We start from the raw sequence: 12,616 nt of genomic DNA on the forward strand, positions 1-12,616 counted from the left end.
TACAGAAAATGATCGTCTCTTCAATTTATACATAAAATAAATTTATCATTTGTTTGGTGTTACAAGAGACTGACAATAGAAATAATATAACAAAAATTAGTCACACATTCAAGAATTTAAAGGCAATTTTCCGCGAATAAAAAATGTGAACCCGCTTCCACAGTATACTCGAGATTTCGCAACTGTATCAGAAAATGTACAAGGAAGAATAATCATCTTCGGACTTGCTTGATCGTCAGTGCTCCCAAAACCAAGCTGGCCATGTTCACCCCATCCCCATGTCATAACTGCTCCAAACTCTACAAACAGAATCATCTCATTTAGACAATGACATCTTTCAGTAAGAAAGAAACTATAAGTTTTTGCTTCTACCTGTCACCAAAGCCGAGTGTTCAGCTCCTGCTGCAACATGCAGAACCTTTGTCCCATTAAGATCAACATCTTTAACTGTGAATGTATTGTTTGAATACTCTGCAGAGTAAACCACAAACTTTACATTGAAACGAAAAAACTAATCAATCTTTGATCAGAAAATGTGAGTCTTTCATTACCGGGTGAATCCTTCATGGGCATCATTCCTTGACCGAGGTACTCTCCAAGACTATACAAACTACCGTCACCTGCAGTTTTTATTTTTATCATGAGACCTCACCAGTCTTAGTTCAAGACTGTTACCAATTGATACGATGTTACCTGATAGAAGCAAAGCATGATTCCATCCAAGTGCTGCCTCTGTAAATGACATTAATGGTGCTGTTGTCCTCAAACATTGGGGAATGTAGGAATCAGAATCACCTTTAACGAAGCTTCTCCCCCACGTGTAGAAATGGCCATCATCTCATTCCACAAAAACCCAAAACAACATTAAGAAAAGAAAAGGAACCAAGAAACCTCTAAACTACGGTTTAAATAATTTTGATGGAACTTACTAGACAACGCAGCACTATGATCTCCATTTGCTTGAACATTAACGATTTCAACATCTTCCAATCCAATAGTAGGTTGAGGTAGGTTTACAAATCGAACCTTGTCCTTTGAGATACCCAATTGACCACGTTTACCAGACCCAAACCCATAAACTTGACCTTTAAGCAAGACCAGAGAATGGCGCATGCCACAAGCTACCTGATGAACATGCTTTGAGGCTAGGAAGGAGACTTGAGTAGGATAGCTACATGACTTGTAATCACCATGTCCAAGCTGACCAAATGACCCATCTCCACATGTGAAAAGGGATCCAGTGTCTTCCAGTTCCAGACAATACTGATATTAGTAAGGGAAAAAAAAACAGAACAAACAAAAAAGCAGACAGCAAGATTTTGAACATGAGAAACCTGAAACGAATGCAGAATGGTTCCATCCAGCAGATACGTGAGTGATGATGGAGCTTGACAATGCTTCCACAGACTTTGGCTGAAGGCTTTGAGCCAATTCTCCATGACCTAACTCACCTGAGCTACCCCTTCCCCATGTCATCACTTTTCCACCTGCATCAGTTCAATCAATTGGTGATTCACAAAGGGTAATCAACCAAAGAAAGAAAGAAGTGGTTTTAATCGGAATCACGCATTAATGGAGTCTTCAAGTGGATTACCGGAGATTAGAGCAACGACGTGGGCGCCGCCACAGGAGAGGAGAGAGATTGGGCCGATGGAGGAAAAAGAACGAGGAAGTAGTTGAGGGAGGTATTCATCTTGAAGCCTTCCTGTTCCCAGTTGACCTTCTGTTCCTGCTCCCCAACTCCACACTTCTTCTTCTTCTTCTTCCCCTGTTTTCACTTTTCTGTTTTCTTCCATGGTTCAGTTTGCGTCTCTTCTCTCTCTCTCATAGATTGTTTGATTTAAAACAAACATGTCTGTTCAAATCTTTAACCAGGTTAAATATCAAATTTATATTTTAAATTTATTTATTATCTTTAAAATATGTTTTTTTTTTTATTTAGAAAAAAATAATTATATTAACTTTTTTCCATGTCAAATTATATTATTATACCAGAAACCCAAAAACTTTGTCTTCCTTTTCTCACGGAGTGTTTGAAATTTGAATTATTAAGCAATTTGTATTGAAAATACTAAATTTATAAATATAACTTTTCAATTATAACAGAATTCAATATTTTTTCTAATGATATAATTTATTATTTTTAATTAATTTAAACTTATAAATAAAATATTTGTAATATGTTATTTTATTTTTTTAAAAATATTTAATATATATATATTTTAATATTAAAATTAACAAAACTATTTAACTTAATTAATTATATTGAAAATTAAATTAATTTATAATATTATTATTTAATAAAAAATAATTATATTATGTTTTAAAAATATTATTAATTTTAATATTAAAGAAGAAAAATATAATAAAAGAAATTTAAAATCAGAGATATGAATCTAAAAATAAGTTAAATATTTAATTAAATAAATAAAAAAATTAATCCTTACAAATATGTGGGATAGTTGAAGATAAGAGAGAAATAAATAGGAAAGAATGTGTCATTTATTTATTTATTATAAATAATTAATTATCATTAAATTAAATAAAGAGTTATAAATAAAATTTAATTTAAAAATTATAAAAAACAATTGAAGTTAAATAATAAATATTTACAAATATTAAAATTTTAATTAAAATCAATCAACAATTAAACAATTTCATTAAAAATTATTCAAGTTCTACAATAAAGAACTAACAAACCAATAAAGTGATGTCGAAATAACTTCTTCTCAAAATTCTAAAAATAAAATTTTCTTTGACATGTGAGTTAGTAAGTAAAACTAGAAAAAATTATGTCAATCTTTAAAGAATTATTTATAAATATAGTCAAAAATATCAAGAAATACATATAAGATAGGTGTAAAATTTGATCAATAAATGATAGATAAATTAAAAAAAGCACTTTGTACTTTGAAATAAGGAAAGAGATGAACTCTAACATGATTCCAGGGATAGGGCATCCCCATTCTAAGTTTTAACAATAAAAAAATATCATTTTTAACTTAAGTTTTTTTCTTTCTTTGTTTTTTAAAATTATTAAGATATAATTATGATTATTGTAAAATTAAACTAGGTAACTTATTGATGTGAAAATCATATATGAGTTTTATTATTCAGATTATATAATTATGAGACTATAAATTTCGATTGAAACTAAACAAAATACTATAACAGAAACAAAATAAAACACCCAAATTTAAGTGTCTAATAGACTTAGATGATACAAAAGTGTTCCCATATGTTTTACATATATTATTTTGTAATTTAGTTTGGCGACATTAATTAATTTCTTAAAAAAAAATGAAAATAATAAAAATAGCTAGTTAGGGTCCTAAGCTGCTGTTGTTACTTGTGGCTAAGTCCTGGAAAAACCCTCAGATAAACGGGAACAATGGAATCCTCATCTTTATCGCCGGCGCCGTCGTCCTCTATCCATCTTGCTCTGGCAGCCCTATTCGGAGCCTCCGTCATGGCTGTCTCCGCCTTTTTCCTCCACAAGCGTACCGTTGATCAAGTCCTCGATCGACTTGTCAAAATCCGCCACCAGCGCCGTTCGGTTGCTAACCGTCATTCTCTTATTCCCAAGGACGATAATGGAGAATGTGAAAATTTTGGATCTGGAAGGGGGACTGATATTGACAAGGAGGATAGCATGCGGCGTGATGATTATGCTGGCTCATTGGATGAGGAGGTGCTTGATTCTTATAAAGTTTCGCCTTCATTGCCAAATGTGAATACTGATCAATCTATTCAAATGAACAATCAAGAAGCCTCATTTTCTATGGATAATCTCGACGTGATTGCTTCTGGCTTGCCTCCACTTCAAATGACTCGAAAAGATGGTTGATACCTTTCACTACTAAGTTTATTTTAATTTGCATGGAAAACGAATAATGTTAACTGCACATTCTACGTTCTTCTTGATTCTCACACTTTGTCTACAAATTAGTCGAATCAGTCAAGCTTGAATGAGCTCAAATCGTTTGCAAATTCCTCGACTCATCTGATCAACTTCAACTGTTACAAGAGCTTAGTCCCTTCATCATCTTATGACAATTAGCCAATCAACCTTAGTTTTTTTTATGCTAATAATCAACCTTAGTTCATTACTGGAAGTTATCGCATGTTAGAATGTCATATTTGACAGTAACGATTATTCACTTCTAAAAGAAAAGACCATAGTTCTATTGAGAATTTTCACTTGTTTCATTTCACAGTGTTTATTCAATGTTAGATCATTGAAAATGGGGTCAAACTTGGTTATGCTTTCAATTGAATAATGAGTGGCCTGGATCATTTGCCGCCCTAGTTCTAGTCCTTCAAAGAAAACAATGAACTTACATGTCTACTGCTTCTGCGCCCCTTTTCTCTGCTACCTTACATGATTAAAAACTTGGTGTAACTCGCTGCATAGATTTGATTATTAGCAGCGCATGTTTAAAAATAAATGATATTTGTCTTTGTGGATTGTTGAAATATGTGGAGAAAATACATGAATGATGAATCTACTTGATTGTTTGGTCCTTTTTCTGGCAAGTCAAAATGGCCCTCACCTATTTATTTTCATTTGGCATGTTAGTTTTTAATTACCATTCATATTTCTTCAGGAAACGTCCAACATGTTAGTTCTGGTTCTCAGATTCGGGTGGGATCTGTTGGTAGGTTGATGACACCTAAATCCTCAGGTGGCTTTGCAATTGGAAGTACTGGAGATTCTGATGATGAAGGAACAGAGGTTATGACTGGTGAAGATGTCAGCTTCATGCTTGATGATACGGATTTAACTGAATATAATATAGGGGTATACACAACTATATTTTTCTCTAATAATTCACTTAAATATGAAATTTATGCTGTTAAATTAGGCAATCATAAAACTCATAGAATTGTAGATATTATTCAGTAATATGCTGTTGTCTCCTTTGATGGATTTGCAGGAAAATGTAAACATTGACGATACTTCTGTTTCCATTGAAGTTGACAACACCAACTATTTTCTAGATCAGACTGTTGGACAGGTTGCAAATGAGAAAAGTCATATGGTTCAACATAGCAAGGTGAATCCAGCTTCAACACTCATTGAGGGGAATGATCCTACTTGTGCCACCACTATGTCACCGCTAATGGTCTCTATACCTGGTATGTTATCTGGTCTATGTGATAAAATGCTTACTCCTACTTCATCTTGCTGCTTTGATACTTTCTTGCATTTACCCTTCTTTAAGTAATTACTCAAAACATTACCATAATGATGTTGCGTGCAACTGGGCTCAAAATTTCAATGTGTTGAAGACTTTGAGCTCTATGTAAAGTGATTTCCAAATGGTTGGATGTTAAGACTCATGGATATGTCCTCCAATTTCAATTATTTCCACTAACTTGTTTAGGTTCTCCACTTTGTCTAAAATAAATCATGACAGAGTCAAGGAACAAAGAAGAGGATGACGTATGGAAGATGATTCGTGAATGTCTGGATTTGCGCGAGACCTATGTTTATAGGGAACAAGTTGCTCCATGGTTGAAAGAAGATATTGACAAATCACATTCATCAGAGACAACCGATCCCCTTGTTTTTGTCCCTGTTGAAAAGACTTCCGTGAGTTGCTCCATGTTGTCAAAACTCGTTTGCATGAATTTATTTATTTATTTTCATACTGCCTTTCAAGAAAACTGGGGACCAAAGAAATCATTTCATCTATTGTTACTTTCACCCTGATGAGATTCCTTTTGACTTACAAGCAGCACTACTTCAGGATGGAAGATGGTGTTTTTCGTATTTATGCCAGTGAAAATGGTTAGTTTTGCAACATACACTATGATCTGAAGAAAATTGTCCATTTCATTCCATCTTTTGAATGGTATATGAGGCTTCCTTCTTTATTTGTCCTTACCCTTTTCTGTTGTGGTGGTTGTTTGAACTCTCAGATACCGTAGATCTTTACCCTGTTGCAAGTTCAACAACCTTTTTCACCGATATGCATTATCTCCTTAAAGTGATGTCCATTGGAAACATTCGAACAGCTTGTCATCATCGACTACGTTTTCTAGAGGAGGTAAAAGTCTTTGCACTTTGGGAACCCTTCTTTATTGTTGTGAAATGTGAACTCATACTTAAAGTTCCATTTCCCCATGCAGAAGTTTCGCCTCCATCTATTGGTTAATGCGGACAGGGAGTTTCTAGCTCAGAAAAGTGCACCACACCGTGACTTTTACAATATCAGAAAGGTTGATACCCATGTTCATCATTCAGCTTGCATGAACCAAAAACATCTATTGCGTTTCATCAAGTCAAAACTAAGAAAAGAACCAGATGAGGTAACTAGCTAAGTAGTTCTTTTATTACTTGCCTATAGTCTGCTTCTAAAATGTTTGATAATGAATTTGCATTTTCTTGGGTTTTATTTTTAGGATAACACTTTAAGTTATTGAAATCAAGGATCTTGTCTTCTACATGTGATTCCTTATTGCAGGTTGTAATCTTCCGTGATGGAATATATTTTACACTAAAGGAAGTTTTTGAGAGTCTGCAATTAACTGGGTTCGTGTTACTAATTTCTTGTCATGATGAGAAAAAGTTCTCTCTCTCACAAACAATTCACACACATTTTGATATTAATGTTGCAGCTATGATCTTAATGTTGATTTATTGGACGTACATGCCGATAAGAGTACTTTCCATAGATTTGATAAATTCAATCTCAAGTACAACCCTTGTGGGCAGAGCAGACTTAGAGAGATATTTATGAAGCAGGACAATCTCATTCAAGGTATGGAAAGAACAAAAAAGAAACTGTAATGATTTAGAAACTTGACACACTGAACAACGGATTGGTGTGGTATATTTATATGAGGCTAGGATTGTCTAGCTTGAGCCTTGTTTGGATTGGGTTATTTAAATAACCCACCATCTTTTCATCCATCATCTCATAAATCACATCATCAAATCATCAACCAAAATACCAAGTACCCTCCATTTAAAAAAATGCATTATATATTTATACCTTTTAAGTCTTTTTACCCAAATAACCACTTTTCCATAACCCAAACCCAACAAGGTAGAGTAACCCCCTTGCTTATTCAAATAAGCCATAACCGAACAAGGCCTGATATTCTAGAAAACTGCTTTCTGGCACATATGTTTGTAATCAGCTGTTTTCACAGCTCCTCTGTTCATGTGTCATCAAATTTGGTGTGGTTCATTGAAATTTTTGTTGTACTTGGCTGGAGTTTGTTTTCTGACAATTTATTTATCATGGATATAAATATGGTGTTCATAGTTACTTTTTAATGCATTTATTTTCTCTCTAAATCATGATTATTGACATGACCAATTATTGTTGCTTTATGCTCATCTTACTTCTACTTCCACCTATTTGGTGTCACTTTTTGCTTGCCTTCTGTTGGTAGATTATATTTGCAGATAATGTCTTCATGAATAAAAGGCCATGGGTGGCCCACAAAAATCCTACAGTTGTGGCTTGATGCGCATTAGAGCGGCATAGTTTAGCCTATCAATTTAGATAGCAAAAGAACAACCTTTATCTGCAGTAGATATAGCCAGTTTATCATATTCGCTAGAAGGCTACACCTGTGTCATCCTCCAGTTATTTCAAGTTTCCCTTTTTCTCATGTCTTCATGATGGTTGGGAAGAATTACAAGAAAATAAAAACTTACATAAAGAAAAAGAAAGGCTTAATAATTTTTGGACAATTACTAAACTTTGGCTCATTTTTACATTTTATTTAAAAATGTAGCAGTATAACTGCAGAGTTCAATTTTTCAGGCCGTTTTCTGGCAGAAGTGACAAAGCAGGTTTTGTTGGACCTTGAAGCAAGCAAATATCAGGTCTGAGTCTATATCTTTTTATTTTCATTTTTGTGTGCAATCAATCGAGTTGAAACTCTCAAAGGCTGATCTATATGTGTCCTTTATTTTGCATTGTCATGGTTAATACCAGTGGGCCATTGAAAGTTTTGTGTTTGCCTTAGTTGTCCTTTCTCGATTTGGTACAATGATGCTTCTACGAAAGTGGAGAGAAAATACTAAAATTCTACCATTTATTGTTTTCAAAGTCCACCTAGATGCCACAGATTAAAAAAAAACTAAAGAGATTTGCTCTTGGATCAATCTTTGGGGCGGAACAATTTCAACTAAAAGCCATTGGTACTTGCTTTTAAAAAAATAAATGTTTGACATCATAGTCAGCGGACCTTGTGTAAGTTTTTCATTATATATGGTACAGAAAGACATGATTGAATTATAATGTAAAATCGAGCTGGCTAATACCTGAAACTATTAATGAACCTTGTTGCATTTCATGACTTATGAGGGAAAAGTTCATCAGTGCCCTAACTATGTAGCTGGTCATTCCTGTTATGCTTTGATTTTCAGCTGGCAGAGTATAGAATCTCCATATATGGGAGGAAGGAAAGTGAATGGGATCAGCTGGCAAGTTGGTTTGTGAACAATGAACTTTACAGTGCGAATGCAGTCTGGTTAATCCAGGTAACTCAATGAGCTGGTTCTTTTTATGATAGATATACTATTATTAAGTGCAGAAGCTATTATATATATGAACCACCTTTTATATAAATGCGGATCTCGTTTGCATTATCTAGCAGTAGCGAGGTGTGTACCAATTCTGAGGATATACTCCATATTTTCTTTTTCAGCTTTTTACATGAAGTTATATGTCAACAGGTTAATGTTTCCTTCACAGATTATTTTGTTGTCTTCTAATATAAGAATGATTTCAAATCCAAAAATGTTATTATTAAAGGATATTTCTGCAGGCTCAAAAAGAAAAAAGAATGGAGAAATCCATTAATATTGTTTTGCTCTACATTTGACTTCACTTTCCTATCTTTGTTTTTGATCTTTGATTTGGCTTGCAGCTGCCTCGATTGTACAATGTGTACAAAGGCATGGGAACAGTCACATCATTCCAGAATATTTTGGACAATGTATTCCTTCCCCTTTTTGAAGTCACAGTTGATCCAAATACCCATCCACAACTGCATGTCTTCTTGATGCAGGTTCATCACATATCTATTATTGCTTTTTTGGTCTGTGAAATATTTTCTATCTAATCGATCATAACCACATTCCACGAAATGGGAACTAATAAAAAGACTTACGATCCCATAGAAACACATTATGAGTTCTTGTAGAAAAAAAAAGATTTGTTGAGATGGAAAAAGGATATCGAATTTCTACCAAGATAAGTAGAAGTTCTAACCAGTAAGAGATGCCATTAAGCCTTAAAAAAATGATAAAAGTCCAGCATAAACTTTTAATTCTGTAAGCAACACAAAATAGGATTTTTGAATTTGATTAGGATGAAATGATTTGTCTTGAGTTTAGTTCTCAACTCCTCTTCTGACTAATCAAGTAGTTCTGGTGCCTAGAGAGGTTTATTGATTAATGTTTGCTTTGAGGGTAATTCATTAAACTGTGTATTGATTTATTGAACTATGTAGTGATAAATAAGGGGAAAACAAAAGAATTAGAAGAGATACTTGAATGATAACACATAACCTTCAGCTTTTCCATAGAACATATATATGCTTGATTTCATATCTGTACAGTTACATACCTTATGATTTCTCTCTTTTGCTAATATGCAAGAACACATGTAAAATGATAAAAAAAAGTTGTCAATTGAGATTCTTACATATGGAAGTTTAATGTGGTAATGCATGCGACACAGGTTGTTGGTTTTGACTTAGTTGACGATGAAAGTAAACCGGAAAGACGTCCAACCAAGCACATGCCAAAGCCAGCTGAATGGACAAACGAATTCAATCCTGCATACTCTTACTATGCTTATTATATCTATGCAAATTTGTACACTCTAAATAAGGTTGGTACTTCCCAGGAAAATTGATATCGAAATGGATGTCATTGATGTCTTTATAAAACTTCCAACCAATCCAATTGGCCTAAAAGAGGGAATAAACTATAATTTTCTTAAAAAAATAAGGTTCTCCCACATCCCCATACTCCAAAGAAGAGTGTATATTAAAAAAAAACAATTCACATTTGTTGAAATGAGTGATTCATCATATTTTTCCTTTTCTTTCCTCAGCTTCGTGATGCTAAAGGATTGAACACTATAAGATTGCGGCCTCACTGTGGAGAGGTTATTTTCTTGGTTCCTTGCATTTTATTTCCCTCGACTTTTATGTAAGGTTTGGTTTATATTTAACTGTTCATGCAATTTGGCAGGCAGGTGATGTGGACCATTTAGCTGCTGCTTTCCTCCTTTCCCATAACATATCTCATGGTATCAATTTGAGGAAAACCCCTGTGCTGCAATACTTGTACTACCTTGCTCAGGTTCGTAGCTAAACCAGGTGGCGATGTTCTATTCCCTCTGTTTCCTCCATACTTGGTGTCTTCATTTGCATGTTTCCTAAGAATGTCCAGTAATTGAACTTGTTTTTATTTTTTCCAGATTGGCCTGGCCATGTCTCCTCTGAGCAATAATTCTCTTTTTCTGGACTATCACCGCAATCCATTTCCAATGTTCTTCCAGAGAGGATTAAATGTTTCACTTTCAACAGACGATCCACTGCAAATCCATTTAACAAAAGAGCCGCTTGTTGAAGAATATAGTGTTGCAGCAAAGGTGGTCTGCTTATCCTTTTTTGTATGACTTATTCATTTTAACAAACATGTCTCAGGATTATTATTATTATTATTATTATTATTATTATTATTATTATTGTATTTCAGGTATGGAAGCTCACATCCTGTGACCTTTGTGAGATTGCGAGAAATTCTGTCTATCAATCAGGATTCACTCACGCTGATAAGGTTAATTTTTTTTTCTTCTATTAGTCTGCCTGTTGCTAGCAAAACATTGGTTGCGGTGTCTTATGTTTGTTCATCTTTCACATGCAATTGGGGGTTGTACGTGATGGACAATTAGAGCTTCATAGTTTTCTTAGTCTCATTGTCTAATGACTCCATTTTTTGTCTGAATTGGAAACTTAGGCCTTTTTTGATGAAGGGCTAATCATCATCAATCACTTCATCAGCTAAAATAATCTCACTTTACTTTTATAACATTTTAAAATACTAAATACAAAAGATATTTTAGTCGCTTAACCCAAATAATCTACTTCTCATCAAACAATTTTACTTTTCTTCCAAAAAATTCGGTTTATTTACAAAAAAAAAAAAAAACTACATCAAACAAGCTCTGAATCTACACATTGCCAAAATTTTGGGTATGCAGTAGCAAGCTTTAAGATATTCATTAATTTATCTGCATAATTTTTTTGCTGATTCCTTTGTTGTTTAGGCACATTGGCTAGGTAATCAGTGTCACAAGAGGGGCCCTGAAGGGAATGACATTCATAAGACAAACGTCCCAGACATGAGAATTCGTTTCCGACATGAGGTAAGTCTTAATTTGAAATAATTGTAACAAGATTATTAAAAAAACATGATCCTTTGCCTTGACTCATCAATTACACGCCTCCTAACAATTCTTGGGTTTTTTCTCAGACATGGAGAGATGAAATGCAGTATATCTGTTCTGGTGAAGCGCAACTTCAAGAAGAAATAGAATTCTGATGAAAATATTTCACAGTCAAAATCATAGCCGCCATGATATCACCAACACTAATGTGCAATTACCATATGATTCAGTTTATCATCCATAGCCAGTCATTTAAAGAGAAAATCCCCAAATCCTCGGATCGGTATAAATGGTTAGCAGAATCAAATGTTCAAGTACGAGACTAACATCTCCTTGGTTCGAATGGATTGTATAGCCTCAATATCCCTCCACATAAAAAGAAATGGAAGTACAGAGTTTTTAACACTTCTATTCACATACATTTGACTAATTTTAATATTTAGCAGTCTTTGAATGGAGGTATTATTAGCCTGGATTTTAACATTATGCTTGATGGCAGGCTAGGACAATCTCAGTGGTTATTACCAAATGGTTTTCATTTCAAAAGAATTACACTATTCTAGCCTTTTAAGTAATAAGTTGTTTTAAAAAATAAATAAATTTATTTTATCATTATATATTAATATACATTATGTTTTTTTACACACAAAAAAAATCTCCTAATCTTAGTTTTTCTTTTATTATTTGAATGTTTGAGATTTCATGAACATTGTGAAGCAAGTTTTATAGTACACTCTTCCACTTAAAAATTTATATTTTATGCATTATTTGAATACTTTTATTTATTTATTTATTATTTGAATGTATGGGATTAAAATAAAAGAAAGAACTTTCACTTTAATCATTTTTTTAATTAGACCTCTATTTTTTTTAAGTAGACTATTATTATATTTTTCTATAATATAGTTTTAATATAAACAAAATTGTATATTGTTATTAAAAAAAATTTAATCATATATTTACAAATGATTTAAATTTAAATTATTTTAACTTTTAAATATTATTTTATTTAATATTATAAATTATTAATAAACAGTTCTTCAAATAAAATCAAGAAAATTAATACATTACTTATTGAGTTTAAATTTATTTTATTAATTAGTTTTTTATTTATTTTTGTATTTGATTAATTTTTTCAACTATTTTTTTTATTATTTAGGTTTTTAGTTATATAAATAATTTAAACT

The 12,616-nt window shown here is 32.9% G+C and overlaps 2 protein-coding genes across 2 annotated transcripts; one reads left to right on the forward strand and one right to left on the reverse strand.

Annotated features, from left to right (window-relative positions):
- LOC124925992 (ultraviolet-B receptor UVR8) lies at positions 1–1,844 on the reverse strand. Its single transcript, XM_047466146.1, has 7 exons — positions 1,595–1,844; positions 1,335–1,487; positions 930–1,244; positions 694–837; positions 552–620; positions 373–471; positions 1–299 (listed from the first exon to the last, which is right to left on the reverse strand). Exons 1-7 carry the CDS (start codon positions 1,794–1,796, stop codon positions 109–111), a joined length of 1,173 nt encoding a protein of 390 aa, XP_047322102.1. The 5' UTR covers positions 1,797–1,844; the 3' UTR covers positions 1–108.
- A 1,487-nt stretch (positions 1,845–3,331) lies between these two features.
- On the forward strand, positions 3,332–11,589 carry LOC124923923 (probable AMP deaminase). Its single transcript, XM_047463923.1, has 19 exons — positions 3,332–3,842; positions 4,608–4,801; positions 4,938–5,139; positions 5,421–5,596; positions 5,743–5,794; positions 5,926–6,053; positions 6,136–6,315; positions 6,471–6,538; positions 6,625–6,767; positions 7,785–7,846; positions 8,393–8,506; positions 8,896–9,036; positions 9,711–9,863; positions 10,089–10,142; positions 10,229–10,339; positions 10,458–10,631; positions 10,739–10,819; positions 11,310–11,408; positions 11,516–11,589. The coding sequence occupies exons 1-19, from the start codon at positions 3,392–3,394 to the stop codon at positions 11,582–11,584; spliced, it is 2,652 nt and encodes an 883-aa protein (XP_047319879.1). The 5' UTR covers positions 3,332–3,391; the 3' UTR covers positions 11,585–11,589.
- Positions 11,590–12,616: the final 1,027 nt, after the last annotated feature.

The sequence above is a fragment of the Impatiens glandulifera genome, chromosome 2 (assembly GCF_907164915.1).
Source record: "Impatiens glandulifera chromosome 2, dImpGla2.1, whole genome shotgun sequence".
NCBI classification, from domain to species: Eukaryota; Viridiplantae; Streptophyta; class Magnoliopsida; order Ericales; family Balsaminaceae; genus Impatiens; species Impatiens glandulifera.

Bases quoted from the DNA above. Each gene is read 5' to 3' on its own strand.
- LOC124925992 (XM_047466146.1), bottom strand. From the start codon at position 1,796: ATGGAAGAAAACAGAAAAGTGAAAACAGGGGAAGAAGAAGAAGAAGAA. The intron at 621-693 runs GTAACATCGTAT...TAAAAACTGCAG, and splicing joins TCATGCTTTGCTTCTATCAG to GTGACGGTAGTTTGTATAGT. The intron at 300-372 runs GTAGAAGCAAAA...TTCTGTTTGTAG, and splicing joins ACACTCGGCTTTGGTGACAG to AGTTTGGAGCAGTTATGACA.
- LOC124923923 (XM_047463923.1), top strand. From the start codon at position 3,392: ATGGAATCCTCATCTTTATCGCCGGCGCCGTCGTCCTCTATCCATCTT. The intron at 3,843-4,607 runs GTTGATACCTTT...ATATTTCTTCAG, and splicing joins TCAAATGACTCGAAAAGATG to GAAACGTCCAACATGTTAGT. The intron at 10,340-10,457 runs GTTCGTAGCTAA...TATTTTTTCCAG, and splicing joins ACTTGTACTACCTTGCTCAG to ATTGGCCTGGCCATGTCTCC.